Raw genomic sequence first — 21,786 nt, forward strand, 5'->3', positions numbered from 1 at the left:
TGATAGTTCATAGTTTGTGTTAGGAGTGTTAGTAGTGTTCATAGTTTAAGATCTGCGTATACTGTGCAAAATGTGTCTGAGTTATTACATTCTTTCATGTCACAGATGAAAGCTTTGACTTCCTGTATCTGTGTAATGTGGGTCGTGCCACGCTGTGAGATTGTACAAACTACTCTTGAAAATATATATTTTTTAACACAAAGCTTCTCTGCTGGGGGTCCCTGGCACACAACACATTTTCAGATGGAAGGGCCGTGGTCAAACACACATCAATGTGGGGGTCCTTAACCCATTGAGGCCTGAGGTACCGATTCTGCAAAATATCTTCTAAATCCTAAACGGTTTTCTGAAAAACGTATGTTTCTATGTCAGTGGTTTTCAAACTTTTTCATGTCAAGGACCCCCAAAATTATATGTATTTGGCCGCGGAACCCCATCTCAAAATATTTTGTTCCAGGGACCCCCAGAAGCAAAGATTTGAGTTATTTTCTCTTTAAAAGAATATATATATTCAAAGATTTGCACACATTTTCACGATTTTTCAAAAATAGCCAAAGTGTAAAATAATGCTTTTTAGCTCAAATGATCAAGTGACACAGATGCGTTCCAGGTCTTAATGGGTTAAGCACAAAAAAGTTTGAGAACTATTGATGTAGGTGCTCGCCTCTTTAGGAGACCAGCAGTAGGTCATGAGCCTATGCATTCCAATGGGAGAAGTGAACGTGAACACAGATTGGGACATTAAAGGTGGCCATACACTACGAGATAATCGGGCTAAAAAACAACCCTCCCGAGTATCGGGGGGGCGTGTCTACCCCAGCCTAGATCGGGGGTGAATCTCGGGCATAAACATCGTCTAGTGTGAGGGTTGAAAGATCCAATCTGAACCCTACCGAGTTGCTCACAAGACGATCGGGGCCACTCCGATCACGTTCAAAATAGTTTGATATTTCGAGTGAAAACCCCTCCCCTCGGGTGAACCCCCCCCCCTTTTTTTGTCATCATCAAAACCATTTAAACATTTTTTTTATATTTATCTGGATCGCTACTGAACACCTGGCGCGGGTCGGATCGAGAGAAATACGGCCGCTGTTCCAACACCGCAATGACACACACACACACACACACACACACACACACACACACACACACACACACACACACACACACACACACACACACACACACACACCACAGTTTATGTAGGATGGACAATCATGTGCAGCTGCGGTGGATCCATGTTTTATATTAAAATACATTATTTTGATAATTATTTTCATTTTAAAATATGGACTGACAGTCCTATAGGCTATTATTATAGCTATATGTCCATAGAGAATATATCCCCACCTGAAAGATGCTTATTAAACTTTATAGTTTGCCTGGTACCATGCCATGCTTCATCTTGCCGCGTCTAAAATTATATTCCTTGGCTTGCAAACAGCCAAAACGTGTGTAGCCGATGAAACACAACGGCTTTGCATTGATGACACCAGGTATAAGAAACTCATGAGCGCACTGGCCAATACAAACTAATAGGCGAGTGCGCTCTGGTCTATGGCTCTGGTGCGCAATTTCCGAACGCACTGCTGCTGTCAAATGTGTCCATATTCATCTTTAAATGCCCTGTTTTCAGCACTGTCTGTCACATATCTTTTATACTCTTTATACTTTTGGATAGTGTCATTTCTCTTGTTAACTAGCAGATTAATGTTTAGCGATCTCAAGCAGTCTGTCTCTCTCCATAAGTAGCAGCTGCAATCCATCCAGTAACGACCAATTTATGCTTCGACGTACAACGGTCAGTGCATGGTGGGAAAAGTACTCAGATATTTTACCTAAGTAAAAGTATCAATACTGCAATATAGAAATACTCCGTTACAAATAAAAGTCCGGAATTCAAAATTTACTTGAGTAAAAGCACAAAAGTATTAGTATCAAAATGTACTTAAAGTACCAAAAGTAAAAGTACTAATGTTTGAAAATAGCAGATCTACAAGCTCACAATGTGTTGCGATGCGATGCATTGTGAGCTTGTAGATCGGCTATTTTCAAATAGCCTATATAGGCCTATAAAATAGGGCTAAAGTGGTTAATGTATGTTTTATAATATAATAATTGATAATAGCAAAGTAACTGGTAACTAAAGTTTTCAAATGAATGTAGTAGGCTACACATTTTTTACCGTTGGGGTGTAGAAGTATAATACAATAGTACTGAAAATTGGCAATACTCCAGTAAAGTAAAAATACCTAAAAATTGTACTTAAGTACAGTACTTGAGTACATGTACTTTATACTTTACACCACTGACAACGGTGTTGCGCCCCGAATATATTCAATCTGCGCTGCAGTGTGAGCTTGTGGATTTGCAAAGCGATCCTGATGAATCATGCTTAATAATGTGACGTTGTAGTCTATATCTGGCATTGGCAGAAGTGGTATATAATGAGAATAAAAGTAAAATCATTCAAATTATTGAATGATTACAATGAGGACGGTAGGCTTTGCTAGCCTACATGGTCAGTCCTGGGGGGGGGGGGGGTGGGGGGCGTTTATTATGCCACCTAATAGCTTACATTTTAATTCATTCTCTGTGAGAGTATCACAAATGTGTGCCAAATATAAGGCGTTCTGTCTTGACTCTTGGAGTTCCAGTACATTTGTTAACTATACATTTCCTTTCATTATGTTCTGGCCCGCCATCTAATGCTTTAGAAAAAAAGTTAGTTAGTTCTTAAATCCATGAAAAAAAAAGATTATTTTTCGTCGCACAATGGTTTCGAGTGGTTATTAGCTGTAGAATACAACTTTAGACGTATTTATGATTCTGACGTTTTCAATCTACGAGAGTTGTAGGGTTCACCCCCTACTATGCCCCGTAGACACTCCAAACATGTACAAATTGAGAATAAAGGTGCTTACCCCCATACCGCAAATGTAAACTATCGCTACGGGGTAGTAGTTTAATGTAATAATCCATATTTTTCAATAAAGAGGTGTTTTAATGCCGTCTGTGGCCGATTCTGTCGGAAGTTTCTAATGGGCAGCAGTGACGCGCCCATCTGGTGAAACCCGGAATTACACTCAATGTAAACAGGAAGAAAACGAGGGTGAAAAAATGGCGTTCGGCCACAGACGGCATTAAAACACTTCTTTATTGAAAGATATGGATTATTACATTAAACTACTACCCCGTAGCGACAGTTAATATTTGGAGCGTGGGAATAAGCATCTCTATTTTCAATTTGTACATGTTTGGAGTGTCTTCGGGGTATAGTACTGAAAGTCCCTGTCTCCATGGGGGGTAAACCCACTCTCGTAGATTGAAAACGTCATAATCATAAATACGTCTACGAGAGTTGTATTCTACAGCTAATGCGATATATAAGACCACAAGTAGCCTACCGCGAATGAGACGCGTTGTGAGCTTGTAGATCTGCTCTGACGCGGTGCACTGTCTGTCTGTCTGTCTGTCTGTCTGTCTGTCTGTCTGACTGTCTGCGCGCGCTGCGCTGCTCAGGAGCGCAGCTGGCTGTCGGAGAAAAACACTGAAATGACATATGAAAATGTACGGATTGTAATGTGTAACTTTATTTAATATCAAAATAATATAGGCTACTGATATAATATCTTATATAATTATAATTATTAATAATTCATAATTATTATTTTTTAAATATAATTTTCTATTTATTATTGCTGTTCGGGCAAGCCCGAGAATCTGGATAGAATCTTGTAGTGTGAGACGTCCCCGATTTTTTTAATCGTGTAGTGTGTGCATGTTAAGATAATCTGATAAGAGAATCTTGAAACATTATCTTGTAGTGTGTGATGATACCCGATTTTAAAATCGTTCATATTAAGATTATCTCGTAGTGTATTGCCACCTTAAAATCAGATGGACACATCAAGGAGGAAATTATCCTGTTTGAGATCTGTCTGTGTCAGCAACACACTCTAGCAAGATCTAGCAACCGTAGGACATTCGTGAGATCTGACGTCAACCTTAGGAGATGATGGGAGATGTGTAGTCTACCATTTCGTACTAGTGGCGATTGGCTACCTTGGTAATATATTAACAACCCATTAAGACCTGCTTCCGATTCTACAAATTACTTCTAAATCAGTAATTCTCAAACTGAGAGCTTGTATATCTGCTATTTTTGAAAAGCCAACGCTAAAAATCTAAAATGACACAAATGCTTTGCCGGTTTTAATGGGATATGGATCTTTGGTGAAATTTAGCTAAGGCCACCAATTAATAGGCTCTATGCACAGCTGCATAGAGCCCATAATTGTGAAGAAATTCAGAGGTGTTACCAATGATACTAATGAAGGCTCCGTTTCATTCTGGTGGCATGTTGGCTCACTGGAAACACTCTGCAACACCAGTGGGTCTAAAATTGGGGTCCAGGGACCCTCATGGTTCCTTAAGGGGTTTCCAAATGGCCCCTTACGGGTGTGTAACTCTGGGAGTGTACAAATGGAACCAAATGGACCCGTAAGGGTCCATTTGGTTCCATTTGTACAGTCTCAGAGTTTTGGGGGTTGTGGAAATTGAAACGTCTGAGAACCACTGTGCTACACTAGATGGAACAGAGCCTTCATTAGTATCATTGGTAACACCTGTGAAGGAAGTGATCATATATGGCTGCTGTGCATCGAGCCTATTAGCTGTCTCAAAAGTATGCAGACACTGTTCTTGATTTTTTGAAGTTCTTTGACCAGAAGATTGCTAATAACTACGTTTCAGAGGAGCCATATAATTACCGTGGTTTGATGCCTTGGAGTGAACGGGGGTGTAGTGGTTCTTGGAGGCCCTGACGGGGGTCTCCTCTTTGGGCGAGCTCTCCATCGACGTGATGTGTTCGTGTTCATGTTCGTACTGCGAGGACGGTTGAGCCTGCTGCCTCATGATGTCCGCCAGCGCTCTGGGGGGGGAAAAAGAAACAGAGGGAAAAAAGACGTGTTACACAGATTAAAACAAGCTGGTTTAGAGCAGGGGTTCTCAACCTTTTTAGGCCGTGACCCCCCAAAATAATCATATTTGAACTGGGGACTCTCCATTTTGTTTGACTCCCTTCCACAGATAAATATTGTGAAAATAGACGATCTACAAGCTCACAATTTTTCCACAATTTTTGTCTCTTTCTTATATTATTTGACATAATGTTTGACCAGTTTGTATAGTATTGTTTGCTGATTACTTTTGATGCACTAATGGTCTTTTTTCGTTTTTTTTTGTTGTTGTTGTCTTAAAAGTCCTTAAATTGTCGCTTTACTGTCATCTGGGGACCCCCCATAAATCATCACATGTTGAGAACCACTGGTTTAGAGGAACTCTGAGAGTGTACAAATGGAACCCTGTGCGTCACTATAGCACTACTTGAGAGTGAGAATATGTCGCTAAGAGTAGAGTTGTTCAACTACTGCTGACTTTGTCAACCAAAACGGTCGCGGAGGTTAGACTTTTGCCCCATTGCCCACTTAAATGAGCTTCTGAGCTTACACACCTGGAGCAAATGAATTAACGAGCGACATTAAGCAGCGCTGACGGCCGGGCAACGATACACACAGTGAATGAGAGAGGGGGAGAAGAGAGACGGGGGAGGGGCGTAAGGTTATGATCCCATAGCATGGGAGGACGGCCCGTCTTATACTTGAAAAAGACCGAAAGGGTCGAAACGTCGTATCATGAGCTGTTATGTTTGAATAAACCCTGGAGCACAAAAGTGAGTTGCGAGCCTCATCTCTTTCTTGCATTGTTACTGTTTCTACAGTTAAAGCTCAGCACCAAAAGTACGGAGGATGTGCGTTATTTGTTTTTTCTGAGGACGGCCCGTCTTCCCATTGGCTTAAAGGACAGCCAGTCCCCCCATTGGCTTAAAGAACAGCCAATGATAAAAAGGTCACCTAAAAGTGTTTAGAAAGTGTTTAGTAGTTGATCAGTCTCTTCCTAGACCAGGCTGCAAGCAACCTGGTAAAAATTACATTACACACTGACACTGGTATTGGATAGGTAGTCGGTATCGACCCATACGCAAGTTATCGGTATCGAAATCGGTATTGGGAAGAAAAAACTGGTTCCATCTCTAGGAGTTGAAAGTAACACTGAGAATTTCACAGATGGGGGTCCCAGAGATATAACTCCCATCACGCTGGGGGGGTCCTTGAGATGACAAACATTGCATTAACCCATTCACTCCGGGAACGCATACTGTGTCATTTTAGATTTTTAGCTATAACCATTATTACTTTGGGCTATTCAAAAATAGCAGATCTACAAGCTCATAGCGAGTGCCGTGCTAAAAGCTTGTAGATCTGTTGTTTTTTGAAAAAACATGAAAATATGTGCAAATCTATAATATTAGTGGTTCTCAAACTTTTTTCCACCAAAGGACCACCAAAGATTATATGTATTTGTCGGCAGACCCGCCCCCATCTCAAAATATTTTGTTCCAGGAACCCCCAGAAACAGATTTGAGTTAAAAATGTATAAATACATTTAAAAAAATCACATATTTTCACAATTTTTTTCCCAAAACAGCAGATCTACAAGCTCATATCACGGCACTCAGTGCCACACTATGAGCTTGTAGATCGGCTATTTCTGAATAGCCAAAGAACTCAAAAGTGACACAGATGCGTTCCCGGATCGAATGGTTTAAAAAAACAAGAACATTTGATGCTTTACAAAATATCTGCCATGCAGCGCTCTGGGGAGAAAGAAAAAAACACCAAAACGATGGAGTGCTAGACAGATGAAACAAGAAGGTTTTGATGCCTTGCAGTCATCATAATGTGCCGTGTTCGCCATCATCTTGCCGCCCCAGAAGGCCAGCCTCATTTATTTAGATACAGATTCAATCTAAATCACCCAGCCTTGCAACAAGACGCCGCTGTCGGGTGGAGACCTTGTATGTCCATAACTGTTAATATCCAGGATTCAAATGCAGAAGTAGCAGAAGTAGCCGATCTACAACCTCAAAACGCCTTGCGATGTGTTTTGAGCTAGTAGATCGACTATTTGTTTGCTGTTTTCGTGTGACGCTGTAGTGGGACAAAGTAGGGCATTAATTTACGCGAAAAACATGAACATTTAAAGTGTGGAGATAAGAGGTTTCTGCCCGACAGCAACGGAGACGTAGTGGAAATCCTAATTACACACACTGTCACGAAGGAAATGCATTTTGCTAATAAAGTACGGAGGGGTTACACCACACAAACTGCTCCATTTATTTTGAGTTTAGGCCGTTTTTTTTACTTTGAAGACATAAATCATTTAGAGCTGGGATCCATAACCTTTTTTGTTTGTGAATAAAATATGTTGAAGTATATTTTCTTCATTGCATCCTAGGCTTTTCTGCAGTCAAATGGGGCATGGTTTCTGAATCGTGTACAGTTGCACTGCATGTACGTATCATGGTCAGTATCATGTCAGTATCATGTCAGTGTCATGGTCAGTATCATGTCAGTATCATGGTCAGTGTCATGTCAGTATCATGGTCAGTGTCATGGTCAGTATCATGGTCAGTATCATGTCAGTGTCATGGTCAGTATCATGTCAGTATCATGGTCAGTGTCATGGTCAGTATCATGGTCAGTATCATGTCAGTATCATGGTCAGTGTCATGGTCAGTATCATGGTCAGTATCATGTCAGTATCATGGTCAGTATCATGGTCAGTATCATGGTCAGTATCATGGTCAGTATCATGGTCAGTATCATGTCAGTATCATGGTCAGTGTCATGGTCAGTATCATGGTCAGTATCATGTCAGTATCATGGTCAGTGTCATGGTCAGTATCATGGTCAGTGTCATGGTCAGTATCATGGTCAGTATCATGGTCAATATCATGTCAGTATCATGTCAGTATCATGGTCAGTGTCATGGTCAGTATCATGGTCAGTATCATGTCAGTATCATGGTCAGTGTCATAGTCAGTATTATGTCAGTATCATGTCAGTGTCATGGTCAGTATCATGTCAGTATCATGGTCAGTGTCATGGTCAGTATCATGGTCAGTATCATGTCAGTATCATGGTCAGTGTCATGGTCAGTATCATGGTCAGTGTCATGGTCAGTATCATGGTCAGTATCATGTCAGTATCATGGTCAATATCATGTCAGTATCATGTCAGTATCATGGTCAGTGTCATGGTCAGTATCATGGTCAGTGTCATGGTCAGTATCATGGTCAGTATCATGGTCAATATCATGTCAGTATCATGTCAGTATCATGGTCAGTATCATGTCTGTATCATGGTCAGTAGCATGGTCAGTATCATGTCAGTATCATGGTCAGTATCATGGTCAGTATCATGTCAGTATCATGGTCAGTATCATGGTCAGTATCGTGTCAGTGTCATGGTCAGTATCATGGTCAGTATCATGGTCAGTGTCATGGTCAGTATCATGTCAGTATCATGGTCAGTAGCATGTCACAGGGATGTGACAGGGCTTGTGACATGACCATGACAGTCCTGCCATTCACTGCTTCATGTCATGTCTGCTCTTTTTGAAGTATTTGGTCAAAAGGAGGAAAATTGGGGACATTTTGAAACTTTTCACACAAATCTATTCCTATGGGGGTCCCTGGCACAGAACATGTTTCAGATGTGGGTTCGTGGGCAAATACATATCATTGTGGGGGTCCTCTACACGAAAACGTTTGAGTACCACTGGCCTAATTTTGCATACCAAACTGGGAATCCTTAATATTAGGGGAAGAAAGTCTGAGAAGTAGGAGTCCTTTGCTAAGACGAAGTACCATTGTGTTGCTTTCTGGAAGGAACTCCAAAGGGCAATCTAACTGTGTCAATGTCAACCTAAAGCAACCAACCCAGTCCACGTTTTTTTTTTCTCCACAACTCTGTGACTTTGGGTGATATACAGCATATAAATAGCATTTTCCCTTCCAGGGAGGAGCACACTTTAACCATGTCTTGCTCGCAGAGAGAGGCGACCTGATTTTAAATTGGCCCAGTTGGCCGCCGAGGCGTCATGCAGCAGGAGAGTTATACAGTATGGAAAGAATACTTCCAACACAGTCAGCCGTCACTATCAGAGAAGCGTGGTGGTTAAGTCTAACATGTTCGTATCGTCGAGCAGAAAGCTCATATCTCCATATTTCAACTGTTTTTCCGTAAATTAACGCCAGGGGTGGAAAAGGTACTCAAATGTTTTACTTAAAAGTATCAATACTGCAATGCAGAAGTACTCTGTAACAAGTAAATGTCCGGAATAAAAAATGTACTTGAGTTAAAGTACAAGAGTATTGGTATCCAAATGTAATTTACGTACCAAAAGTAGAAGTACTAAAATGTTTGAAAATAGCAGATCTACAAGCTCACAACGCGTCGCGAGTGAGCTTGTAGATCGACTATTTTCAAATAGCCTGGGTATAAAATAGGACTAAAGTGGTTAATGTATGTTTTATAATCTAATCATTTATATCTGCAAAGTAACTAGTAACTAAAGTTTTCAAATAATTGTAGTGGAATAGAAGTACAATATTTGCCTCTGAGATGTAGTGGAGTAGAAGTAAAAGTATAGACAATCGGAAATACTCCAGTAAAGTAAAAGTACAGAACCTAAAATGTGTACTTGAATAAATGTACATAGTTACTTTAAACCACTGCACAAAACCATCAACTATCAAGAGTGACGCATTTCAAGCGTGTAGATCTGCTGCATTTGCTCATTTTGAATTTGAATTCTGAAAAAGTAGCAGTTTTGGACGTATCATATCTGTTGGGTGGAAACCTTGTATGTCCAAAATGGTTACTTTTCAGCAAATGGAAAAAGAGAAAAGGGGAAAAAAAGAAGCTGCGTTCCAATGGATCCAATGTAGTTATTATTAAGTCACAAGCGTTTTAGTTAATGCTTTTCCTTGGTTCAATGTATTATGAAAACACACAGACACCATTCACCACCATCACGTATACTTTTTAAAATGTTTCATAAATATCTAAAACAGCCTCACAACGTGTCGCTTTTAGGATGAAGTAGGGCAGCGGTCTTCAACGTTTTTTTTCAGGCCAAGGACCCCCTAGCTGAGAGAGAGATGCAGCAGGGACCCCCCCACCACCCCCCCACCACATAATGTATTTTCAGAAATGTAGTTCAACCAAAAAAATGACACCAGCGGAGTTTCCTGTAGGAGACTCAAATGCAGGTCAATTGTGTCTCTTACCGGAGACTCCACCCGGTCATCAAATTATTGGCTCAGGAATGCGACCAATTTTTATTTTTTTTAAATCTACCGCTTTAAACCCTCAATTGACCTTTGGCCCTGTTCTTGGTCTGCTCTTTTTCCAATCTACATCAAACCTCTTCTGCCGGAAGCGCTGCATGAAAATACCTCATTACGAGGGCGAAAAAATAGCAGATCTACAAGCTCACAACGCCTCGCGCTGCGAGGCGTTGTGAGCTTGTAGATCGGCTATTTTTCGTCTTATGCTCCCCTCGGAATAACGATGCAAGGGTTCGAGTGGTTAATGTAAAAAATATAATAATGTTCCTATCACATAAAGATTTGGTGGCCCCCCCTGTAGTAACTCTGAGGCCTCTAGGGGTCCCGGGCCCCCTGTTGAAGGCCCCTAAAGTAGGGCATTTATTTATAGGGAAAGAATAAAAAAAACAGTAAAGACGGGGTGCCGTGATTTTCAGTGATCCCCCCCCTAAAACATAATCATCAGGTATTATGGTTATACTAGGAGGAAGATTTTTTTCAAAAAAGTGTACAGAAAGTGTTAAAATTATGTTTTTTATGTGGACACGCCTCCAGTTCATTAAGTATACCTGGTTCTCACCTTAGCACCTCCTCCTCCACCTTAGCACCACCCACCTGTCCTAGTCCCCCCTCCTCCTCATGCCCACACCTGTTGTGTTATGATAATGAGGGGGAGGGTATCATTTTACCGTGTCATTAAAGTGCTGTTTCTCTATTGGCACGTTTGACCCTCAAGGTTTCAGCCTCCCGGAAGAAACTCAAAATGGTCAGAGAAGACATAAAACACCATAAAAACACCACCAGGGGGCTTAATGAAGTTCTATCAACCTCACAGACACATGAAAAACAGAAATTGTGCAAAACCATGGCACCACCTCTTTAAAAAAGGTTGAAATACGGAGATACAAGGTTCCCACGCGACAGCGACGATATTGCAGCAACGTTACTCGTAAGCTTCCCATGGAAGATGCGAAGACAAAAAAAAAGACACAGTTTAATATTCTCGCCCTGCAGTGCACAAGCGAGCGAGTGCAGCCAAATGGGATGTTTGAGCGTGCCATGGAAGCTGTTATGGCAGCCTCATTTCATAAATGCCAAGTGTGTTTAACTCATTTAGGCCAGGGAAGGGATCTGTGTCATTTCTAGATGTCTTTGGCTATTCAAAAATAGCAGATATACAAGCTCGTAGCGCGGCACCGAGTGCCGCGCTACGAGCTTGTAGATCTGCTATTTTTGAAAAATCTGGGTTTTTTTTGGGGTGCAAATCTTTGAATATATATATATATTTTTAAAGCAAACATTTGTAACTCAAATCTTTGCTTCTGGGGGATTCTACAAATGTCTTCTAAATCCTAACAGTTTTTTGAAAAAGCTTGTGTTGCTAATAGTCAGTGGTTCTCAAACCTTTTCATGTCAAAGGCTCCCAAAATGATATGCATTTGGACCCCCATCTCAAAATATGTTGTTCCAGGGAACCCCCAGATGCAAATATCTGAGTTACAAATGTTCGCTTTAAAAATATATATATTTGCTAAAATTCTCAGATAAAAAAAATAGCAGATCTACAAGCTCATAGCTTGTACATCTGCTTGAGTATCCCAAAGCAATCTTCAAATGACACAGACGCGTTCCCGGTCTTAGTGGGTTAAACGTGAAAGGCTAACGCAGGCGCTGCATACAAATCAACCAATTCCTGCCTTTTCTTCACCTTTGCACAGCGCTGAAAGAAGTACTCTGATATCCGTTTTTTTTTTCTCCCCTCGTTTTCTGTTACTGTGGGGAAGGCTTTTCGCTGAAAATAGCCGATCGTCAAGCTTACAACGCGTCGCAGCGCAACGCGCTGTGAGCTTGTAGATCGGCTATTTTCCGCGAAAGCTCTCCCCACAATACGGATGCTGGGGTTTAAGTGGTTTGGCGAAAGTAACCATACAGTCGATATAATTGCGACCGTAGGTCGCATTTACTATAGAAACCTGCTCCAGGTGTCCGTCCGTCACCCCGTCCCTCCGTCACACACGTCCCGTCACTCCGTCACACACGTCCCGTCACACTTTTGCCCTGCTCATATCTCCGCACCCGTTGCCCCGATCCATGCCAGATTTTGCACACACACTCCTTACCTGCCAAACTACACCCTCCAAGGACCCCCGGAGCTCCAGGGACCCCCAGCTGCCTCGGGGACCCCCAAGTGTAAAAAATGAGCACATGTGGACAAATTACCAAATGACCACCCCAACGGAGCTGCTCACGGGGCATTCCCGGGGACCACCCACTCCTGGTGCTCCAGAACGGATGCAAAAGTGGTGGCGCCCCCAGTGGAGGACCCCCTGCCACTGCAGCTCACATAAAATGCCGTAACTCGGGCTAGGAGCGTCCGGGAGAGCCGCGGCCGGTACCTATTCGTCCGCCAAGGCAACGCGGACACCCCACCCCTAATTTCTCACATGGCCCTCTTCTAGCGCCACCTTCAGGCCGCTTTTCACAACACATTTTTGCCCACTACTCCTACAGTTTTGCCCCCAAAAACACGCAAATTGCTACACACTACACAGTATGTGTACACTCATGTCATCAACATGCCTGCCACCACATTTCTTAGACCACCAAACAAAACTATACATTGCCCACACAACTAGGAACCAATCGCCGTTACAGCCCTCTTCTGTATACATGTGACCTACGGTCGCTTATCTCCCGATTAGGGAGTCTTACTGGTACTACAATGTTACAATGATTGTTACAAATAAGATTCTTGTATTCAACATTGAGCTAAAGGATCAAGAATTGGCATCAATATGTACTTGGAGTGGCAAAAGTAAAAGTAGTCCGATTTTTCAAAGAAAATTGCAGATCTACAAGCTCCCAACATTTCCAAGCATAAAATAGGGCTAAATTGGCGGATGTACGTTTTATATATTCCAAATCTGCACAGTATAGCTAACTTGTAGCTGTCAAATAATTGTATCGGAGTAAAACAAAGTACAATTGTACCTCTAAGAAGAAGAATGAGGTATCAACAAATCGAAATACTCAAGTATAGTCAAACTACCTCAAAGTTTTACTCGAGTACAGTGTACTTGACTAAATGAACTTTCCACCTCTGTATTTCCACTGCAATCCACTGCCTCATATGTCCAAAACTGTTACTTTTCAAGATTCAAACTCAAAAGTAGCAGATCTACAAGATCGAAACGCGTCGCTTCACGCCGCGTTTCGAGCTTGTAGATCTGCTACTTTTGATGCTTCTGTGTGACGCTGTTAGATCAAGTAGCGCGTTCAATTTACGAAAAAAACAACACAAAAGGTTAAAGCATGGAGATAGGAGGTTCCTGCCTGACAGCGACAATATCCATTTCAGTCCTTTTGCAATTAAGCCCGTCTCCAGTGTGCGTTCGGGTCAAGAAGCAGCATCACTCTTCTGGCCAGAGATCCAGCATGAATTCACCGCTGTCGGACAAAAACCTTGTATCTCCAGATTTCAACGTTTTAATCTATTTTTTTCTCCCTCATAATTGAATGCCCTACTTTGTTGTAGAACAGTGTCGAGTAAGAAAGTAGCACGGATGGCCGAACTATCAAGCTCACATTACGTGTGAGCTTGTAAATCTGCTATCTATTTTCAACTATTAAAAAAACAAATAGACAGTTAAAGTGTGTTTAGGGGTGTTTAAGTGTGTGTGTGTGTGTGTGTGTGTGTGTGTGTGTGTGTGTGTGTGTGTGTGTGTGTGTGTGCGTGTGCGTGTGCGTGTGCGTTTGTATTTTTCTTTGTGTCTGTCTGTCCGTCTGTCTGTCTGTTAAAGTGTGTGTGTGTGTGTGTGTGTGTGTGCGTGCGTGCGTGCGTGCGTGCGTGCGTGCGTGCGTGCGTGCGTGTGCGCGCGCGCGTGCGTGCGAGCGAGCGATAAGTCTCGAACCAATCAAAAGCATTAACAAGAGACTGTGACTAAACACTATATCTACATTGGATCCAAAGGGAAAAACACACCAGGTTCTTTTCCTTTCTCTCCATTTCCTGAAAAGCATACAGTTTTTGAACGTATACGAGGTCTTTCCACCCGACCTCGCTCATATATCTCTGGGCTCCAGAGGAGAGGTTGTGATCAATGCTGGGCCTGTTTCAATGGCCTGGCTTTAGCTTTCAAGCCGCATCTCTTCCTCCAGCCTCTCTCCGTGAAGGTCGCGGGCGAGACGGCTAAAGGTCACCCCGCCAACAAACGTCTCAGGCATTCTGCTCACAGTCCTCCCACCGCTCCGCTGAGGGGGCGGGGGGGGGGGGGGGGGGGGGCGTCACCACCAGGGCTGCCAGATCTGCTTATTATAATTTCCCCGCAAGATTTTATTTGAAAATAGCCGATCTAAAATGAACACGCTCTGAAAATGCACCCGTCTGACCACTTAACCAAGTGGCCCGATGGGTGGGCCGCGAACACATTTTCAGGTGGGCCCTGATCCAGAAAAGGTTCTCAAAGTGGGGTCCGGGGACCCCCAGGGGTCCTTGGGGGGGATACCAGGGGGCCCCCGGCTAACTTATAAAGCGTCACAATCATTTGAACCCCTTTATCCATATTTTATACATTGGCTATTCAAAAACAGCAGATCTACAAGCTCATAGCGCGGCACAGAGTGCCGCGCTATGAGCTTGTAGATCTGCTGTTTTTGAAAAATCTTGAAAATGGTTGCAAATCTTTGAGTATATATCTTTTAAAGCGAACGTTCGTACTCAAATCTTTGCTTCTGGGGGTCCCTGGAACAAAATATTTTGAGATGGGGGGTCCGCGGCCAAATACATATCATTTTGGGGGTCCTTGGCACGAAAAAGTTTGAGAACCACTGTTTTAGAGAACCGGCGGAAATGAGCAGAGGCACTCCTTCATCTTTTAGGTATATGATTCTTTGCCAAGTATATACTGGGGTGGACAGTGACGAAGGATATTTACCTCAGTACTAGGGCTTTCACCAACTAGTCGACTAGTCGACTAGTCGACTAGTATAACCACTAGTCGACCTTGTTAGTTGATAGTTGATAGTTGAAAAAAAAAAAAAAAAAAAAAACTTTTTTTTTTTTTTTTTTTTTTTTAATTTAATTTTTAATGCTATAGTAATGACCCATCTTACTATTATTATTATCCTCCTGACTTTATTTTTTATCAAAAGGGGGTCAAAAGCATGCCCAATAAAAGCCTTTTATTGGGCAATGGGGATCCTTGGAGACGCTGCTGTGGTGCTGTGCTGCTGTGCCAGAAGCGCTTCCCTTAAAACGCCATAAAAATAAGGGCAGGAAGATAATAATAATAGTAATATAGTAGTAGGATGGTATTAAAACAGTGCCACCCAAAAAAGAAAAGAAAAAAAAAAAAAATCTTTTTTTTTTTTTTTTTTTTTTTTAATTTTTTTTTTTTAATTTAAATTTCGACTAGTCGACTAGTCGACTACCACTGGGTCAAATTAGTCGACCTGTAAAAATCTCTAGTCGTGAAAGCCCTACTCAGTACTGTACTTAAGTACATTATTTGAGGATACTTTGGGATACTTTTTTTTTTAAATACATTTTTGGGGCTTTTTCTGCCTTTATTCATAGGATATTGGGCTGACAGGAAATAGGGAGAGAGATGGGGGGGGGGGGGGGGACACAGAGCAAAGGTCGTCGGGATCAGGAGTCGAACCCGCGACACGCTGTCAAGCTAAATTACCAGCATTATGTGGTATGCGCCTGGACCGCTAGGCCAGCAGGTACACCCCTGGATAATTGTTACTTTTGACTCCACTACATTTCTAGGAAGGGAAAAAGTACATTATGAATTAACCACTTATGCCTTATTTCAAATATAGTGAAAAAATGCCAGATCTAAAAGCTGCCAACGCGTCGCAATGTGACACATTGTAAGCTTGTAGGTCGGCTATTTTAACTATTATTGATATTTTGTATACAAAAATGTACTCCCGTACTTTAACTCAAGCACAAATCTGACTGAGCAACTTTCAATTGTAGTTGAATAAATATTTGACCAGGAGTAGTCTACACTTTGACTCAAGAGGATCTATATGCACAGCAGCCATATTGTGAAGAAATTCACAGGTGTCGCCAATGATACTAATGAGGGCTCTGTTCCATTCTGGTCAAACAGAGTCATGGTGCTGATGTTGTGCATGTTGGCTCACTGGAAACACTCTGCAACACCAGTGGGTCTTAAAATTGGGGGTTCAGGGACCCTCATGATTCCTTCCAAATGGCCTCTTACGGGTGTGTAACTCTGAGAGTGTACAAATGGAACCAAATGGACCCGTAAGGGTCCATTTGGTTCCATTTGTACACTCTCAGAGTTATGGTGGTCGTGGGAATTAAAAAGTCTGAGAACCACTGTGCTACTCTAAATGGAACAGAGCCTTCATTAGTATCATTGGTAACACCTGTGAAGGGAGTGATAATATGGCTGCCTTGCATAGAGCCTAGTACTGCGGGGTTGAGCACTTTGTCCACCACCGAGGGCCAATCCAGGACACTCCGAAAACTCTAAAAGGTTCTTATCCCATTTAGAACTGAGGCCGCTTCTAAAAAACGCCTTCTAAATCCTGACATAAGTTTTCTAAACAACTTCAAATATGTATTCAAAAATGTTTAAAAACAAAAATACGTTGTTATATACTGTACATAGCAACAACAACAACCCCAAAAGTGGTTCGCAGATTGAAAGGTATAGTTACGCATATCGGTTCCCGGTCTAAACGGGTTATTTTAAACGACAGACTGAGATCTCATAAAAGAAGCCCATAAAGCTCACAACGCTCCGTGGCTGCGTTGAGTATAAGCGCTTAGACGCCAGAGGTTTATGTCCTCTTAACGCGTTCAGGCCGGAGGGAACGCATCTGTGTCATTTTTAGATTTCTCTGGCTATTCAAAAAATAGCAGATATATAAGCTCATAGCGCGGCACCGAGTGCCGCGCTATGAGCTTGTAGATCTGCTATTTTCGAAAAATGGTGAAAATGTGTGCAAATCTTTGAATATATATATATATTTTTTTTTAAAGCGAACATTTGTGACTTAAATCTTTGCCTCTGAAGGTCCCTGGAACAACATATTTTACAAATTTGCTTTAAAAAATATTCAAATAATTAATATTCAAAGTTTGCAAAAATTTGCAAACTTTGAAAAAAAATTGCAATTTTTCTAAAATAGCCCAAAGTACAAAATAATGGTTATAGCTAAAAAAAAAAAATCTAAAATGACACAGATGCGTCCCCGGATTGACTGGGTTAACGCTCTCCATATCCCCAGCCACGGGGCACACACACACACTTCTCAAGTGGATATGCTTAACGCCGCCACTTGAATATACACACACTGGTGTGGGATGTGTGGAGAGAGAGAGAGAGAGAGAGAGAGAGAGAGAGAGAGAGAGAGAGAGAGAGAGAGAGACGGAAGAGAGAGAGCCGGAGGAGCCAGGACGAATAAACGAGAAGGCAAAGTATACTCGGTGCGCGGCGGCACGCTCAATAGCCTTTTTTTCTTTTTTACGACCTGTTTATTTTCCGACGATCATTCGGTGGTAGTGCTGTCATAACGATGTCTCCCGGAATAGATGTCAGCTGGCTTTGCTGGAGACGTTTTCATTGCTGTCGGGTGGAAACCGCTCGTTTTTTTTATTATCATTAGTTTTCTAAATTCTAACGCTTTGAAAAAAATATATATATTCAAAGATTTGCACATATTTTCACTATTTTACAAAAATAGCAGATCTACAAGCTATTTTTGAATAGCCTAAAGAAATCGAAAAGTGACACAGATGCGTTCCAGGTCTCAATGGGTCAAGCATTTTAAAGTACTGAAAATAGCCAATCTACCAGCTCGCAACGTGGCGGCGACGCGACATGTTGTGAGCTTGTAGATCTGCTGTTGTCACTGCTTTGGTGCGACACTCTTTTATGATGAAGTATAGGGGAGTCATCCCCTCGGGAGACCTGGCTTGATCAGATCTCAACCCATTTGATTTTGGTGTTAGGTGTTGAAGTAGGGGGGGGATTCATTCACGGAAAATATAACGTTGAAATTATGGAGATACAAGGTTTTTGCCCGACGAACAGCAATGATCTATGCTGACAACCGTGGACAGAAAGTCAGCTCTGGGATATGGGGATTAGCAACTATATATACTAGGGATGTAACGATACCAAAGGTTCACAATAACCAGTACACAATATGATATTCATCACAAAATAAAAAAAAACTAAATATAAAATAAATTACGGTAAGGTTAACTTAGTGTGAGACGCTCAGAATTGGGATGCTATGGTTCTATGTGAATAATGAGATGCACTCTGCTGCCTTGAGGCATCGTGCCGCATTAGCTTGTGTGTCTTGGTACAGAGCTGGCAGCACTGTTTGACTAAAGCTAAGTTAGCTGCTAACGTTTAGCTAAATAACCAAGCTATCAGACAGAGAGTTGCTACAAAGTAGAGGCTGTTTCACTCTCATTATTCCGCTGCTGTTCAAACAAAATAATACAACACACTGTTTGGCCTGAATACCTATTTTAGATGCCGTCACAGGCCCACGACGGCATAGACATTCCACGATAATATTGAGGAATTATTGTTATTATGATATCACGATAACAACAATATTGTGCATGCCTACTATACACTCATTGTTGGAAAAAAGTGCTCAACCCCAGTACCTGAGTCAAAGTATAGATGCTACTACCCAGGGGTCCTTGAGGGGGTTGAAGGGGGTCCCCGACCAAATTAGTTAAAGACGGGGTGCCGTGATTTATTCCCCCCCCCCCCCCCCCAAAAACATAATCATCAGGTATTATGGTTATACTAGGAGGAAGATTTTTTTTAAAAAAGTGTACAGAAATTGTTAAAATTATGTTTTTATGTGGACACGCCTCCAGTTCATTAGGTATACCTGGTTCTCACCTTAGCACCTCCTCCACCACCTTAGCACCACCCACCTGTCCTAGTCCCTCCTCCTCCTCATGCCCACACCTGTTGTGTTATGATAATGAGGGGGAGGGTATATCTTTACTATGTCACTAAAGCGCTGTTTTTCTATTGGCACGTTTGACCCTCAAGGTTTCAGCCTCCGGGTAGAAACTCAAAATAGTCAGAGAAGACATAAAACACCATAAAAACACCACCAGGGGGCTTAATGAAGTTCTATCAATCTCATAGATACATGAAAAACAGAAAAAGTGCAAAACCATGGCACCACCTCTTTAATATAGCGTCAAAATAACATTGTCGTGTCTGGCGTACTTGAGTTAAAGTACACATAGTAAAAAAAACTAAAGAATGTATGTGAGTATATAGTACTCAAGTAAATGTACTTTGTTACTGTCCACCGCTGTGTATTGGCATGATCTTATTTATGCTTTTCATCAGGAAAAGGTTTGTTTTGCACACTAAGGCTTTTCTTGTGCTTTCTCACAACGCCAATCTATAAACAGGTCGATTGACCTTCGAGTAAAATATTCAGTCGGTCTGTAAGTAATTGTTCTTCACTGGAAAAGCATCTGTCTTCTGCTCTGATGTCATTGGACAGATTTAGGTTTTCGTACCAGATGGGGCCTGTATAAGCCAGTGGTTCTCAAAGTGGGGGCCGGGGACCCCCAGGGGTCCTTGTTCAAGGGGGTCCCCGGCCAAACGAGTTAATATAGCATCAAAAACGGTTTAACTACTTCAACCCAATACAAATGACATCGGCTACAAGCTTGTGAGCTTGTAGATCTTCTATTTTTCCTTTTAAAAGGAGGAAAAAAGGGATACATTCTGAATTTCAACAACTTAAATCTTGTGTGCGTTCCCTGGCACAAATTCTTTCCAGACGGGGAATCCGTGGCCAGAACACACTTTGGGGGTCCTTGAGATGAAAACGTTTGAGAACCACTAATCTCTCAAGACAGATTTCCTTTTTTTTTTTTTACAATGGGTTCCCAGATTGGAGAACCACTGCTCTAAGCCAGTGGTGGTTCTCAATCTTTTTCGTTCCAAGGACCCCCAAATTGATATGTATTTAGCCACAGACCCCCACCTGAAAATATGTTGTGCCAGGGACCCCCAGAAGCAAAGATTTGTCTTAAAAATGTTCGCCTGTAAAACATATATATTTAAAGATTTGCACACATTTTCAAGATTTAAACAAAGAAATAGCAGATCTACAAGCTCATGAACTTGTAGATCTGCTATTTTTGAAAAGCCAAAGCTAAGCGGTAAAAATGATTGTGACGCTATATTAACACATTTCGCTGGGGACCCCCTGGAACCCCCCCCAAGGACCCCTGGGGGTCCCCGGACCCCACTTTGAGAACCAATGCTCTGAGCAACCAAGTAATCTCCCATAGCATTTCCAAGCCAGCAGGCACCCATGGCTACATGACCAATATCTGACAGTGTTCAATCATCGATAGCCTCCTACAGTTGACAAATACGTCTTATTGGCAACGTCCTGTCATTGTGAGGTTGCAGCTACAGTAAATAAGTGACAATGGTGTCTTGATCCAAAGCTGTCTCTCAGACTGGGAACAGTAATACTAATACCCTTTATTTATGGAGCACCTTTCAGACATAAATGTAACTCAAAGGGCTTTACGTTCAAGTTAAAAACACAGGTCAAACAAAGCAATAAGTTCAAGTCTAGCCGCGAGTGAAATTAAAACAGTGAAATTAAAGGGTAAAATCAGTTAACCCATTAAGACCGGGAACGCGTTTGTGTGTCTTTTTTAAGATTTCTTTGGCTATTCAAAAATAGCAGATCTACAAGCTCATAGCGCGGCACTGAGTGCCGCGCTACGAGCTTGTAGTTCTGCTATTTTTGAAAAATTGTGGAAACTTGTGGCAAATCTTTGAATATATGTTTAAAGACGAACATTTTTAACTCCGATCTGTGCTTCTGGGGGGGGTCCCTGTAAAAGCTGGGGGGGGTCCCTGTAAAAGTTCCATGTTAAGTCCCTGTAATTTCGGTCCTTGACATGGAAAAGTATAGCGACATACGTCTTTCAGAAAGCTGTTTAGAAGGCATTTGTTGAATTCCCAGAAGCAAAGATTTGAGTTACAAATGTTTGCTTTAAAATATATATTTAAATATATATATTTAAAGATTTGCACACATTTTCCACGATAAAAAAAAAAAAAGAAGCAGATCTACAAGCTCGATCTGCTGTTTTTGAATAGCCCAAAGAAATCTAAAAATGACACACAGATGCGTTCCCGGTCTAAATAGGTTAAAAGGAGATCGGATAAAGGAAAGGTCATAGAAGTGTGTTATTAGCTGCCTCTTAAAGCCATCAACCCCGAGGCTGGTGGTTCTGGTTAGAACTGGTTAGGCCCAATTAAACTACTCCCACGCCAAATTTAAAAAAGCATATACTTTCTTCCGCCCCACACCCCTCTTGCGTCACTCAAACTTCACAAGCTGCGGTTCAGATGGGAACTTTGTGTTCAGTTTTAGTTCAAGAAGACGTGATGAGAAATGCTGCAGGATTTGCACGGATATACGCCAGCCTCGAGAAGGCTAAATCCTGAGTGACAATTTAACTTATTACGGTCCATTTT

General features: G+C 41.8%; 1 protein-coding gene across 1 annotated transcript in view; it reads right to left on the reverse strand.

The window, feature by feature from the left end:
- Positions 1 to 21,786, reverse strand: part of LOC311054548 (shisa family member 6) — a gene marked incomplete at both ends in the record, with an annotated part of 150,821 nt that overhangs the window by 123,579 nt on the left and 5,456 nt on the right. Inside the window, one exon of the mRNA XM_084070559.1 lies at positions 4,773 to 4,933. Within this exon, the coding sequence (XP_083926685.1) occupies positions 4,773 to 4,933 (161 nt within the window). The remainder of the gene's footprint in view (positions 1 to 4,772; positions 4,934 to 21,786) is intronic.

The sequence above is a fragment of the Gymnoscopelus microlampas genome, assembly GCF_963454915.1.
Source record: "Gymnoscopelus microlampas genome assembly, chromosome: 11".
In the NCBI taxonomy this organism is placed as follows: domain Eukaryota; kingdom Metazoa; phylum Chordata; class Actinopteri; order Myctophiformes; family Myctophidae; genus Gymnoscopelus; species Gymnoscopelus microlampas.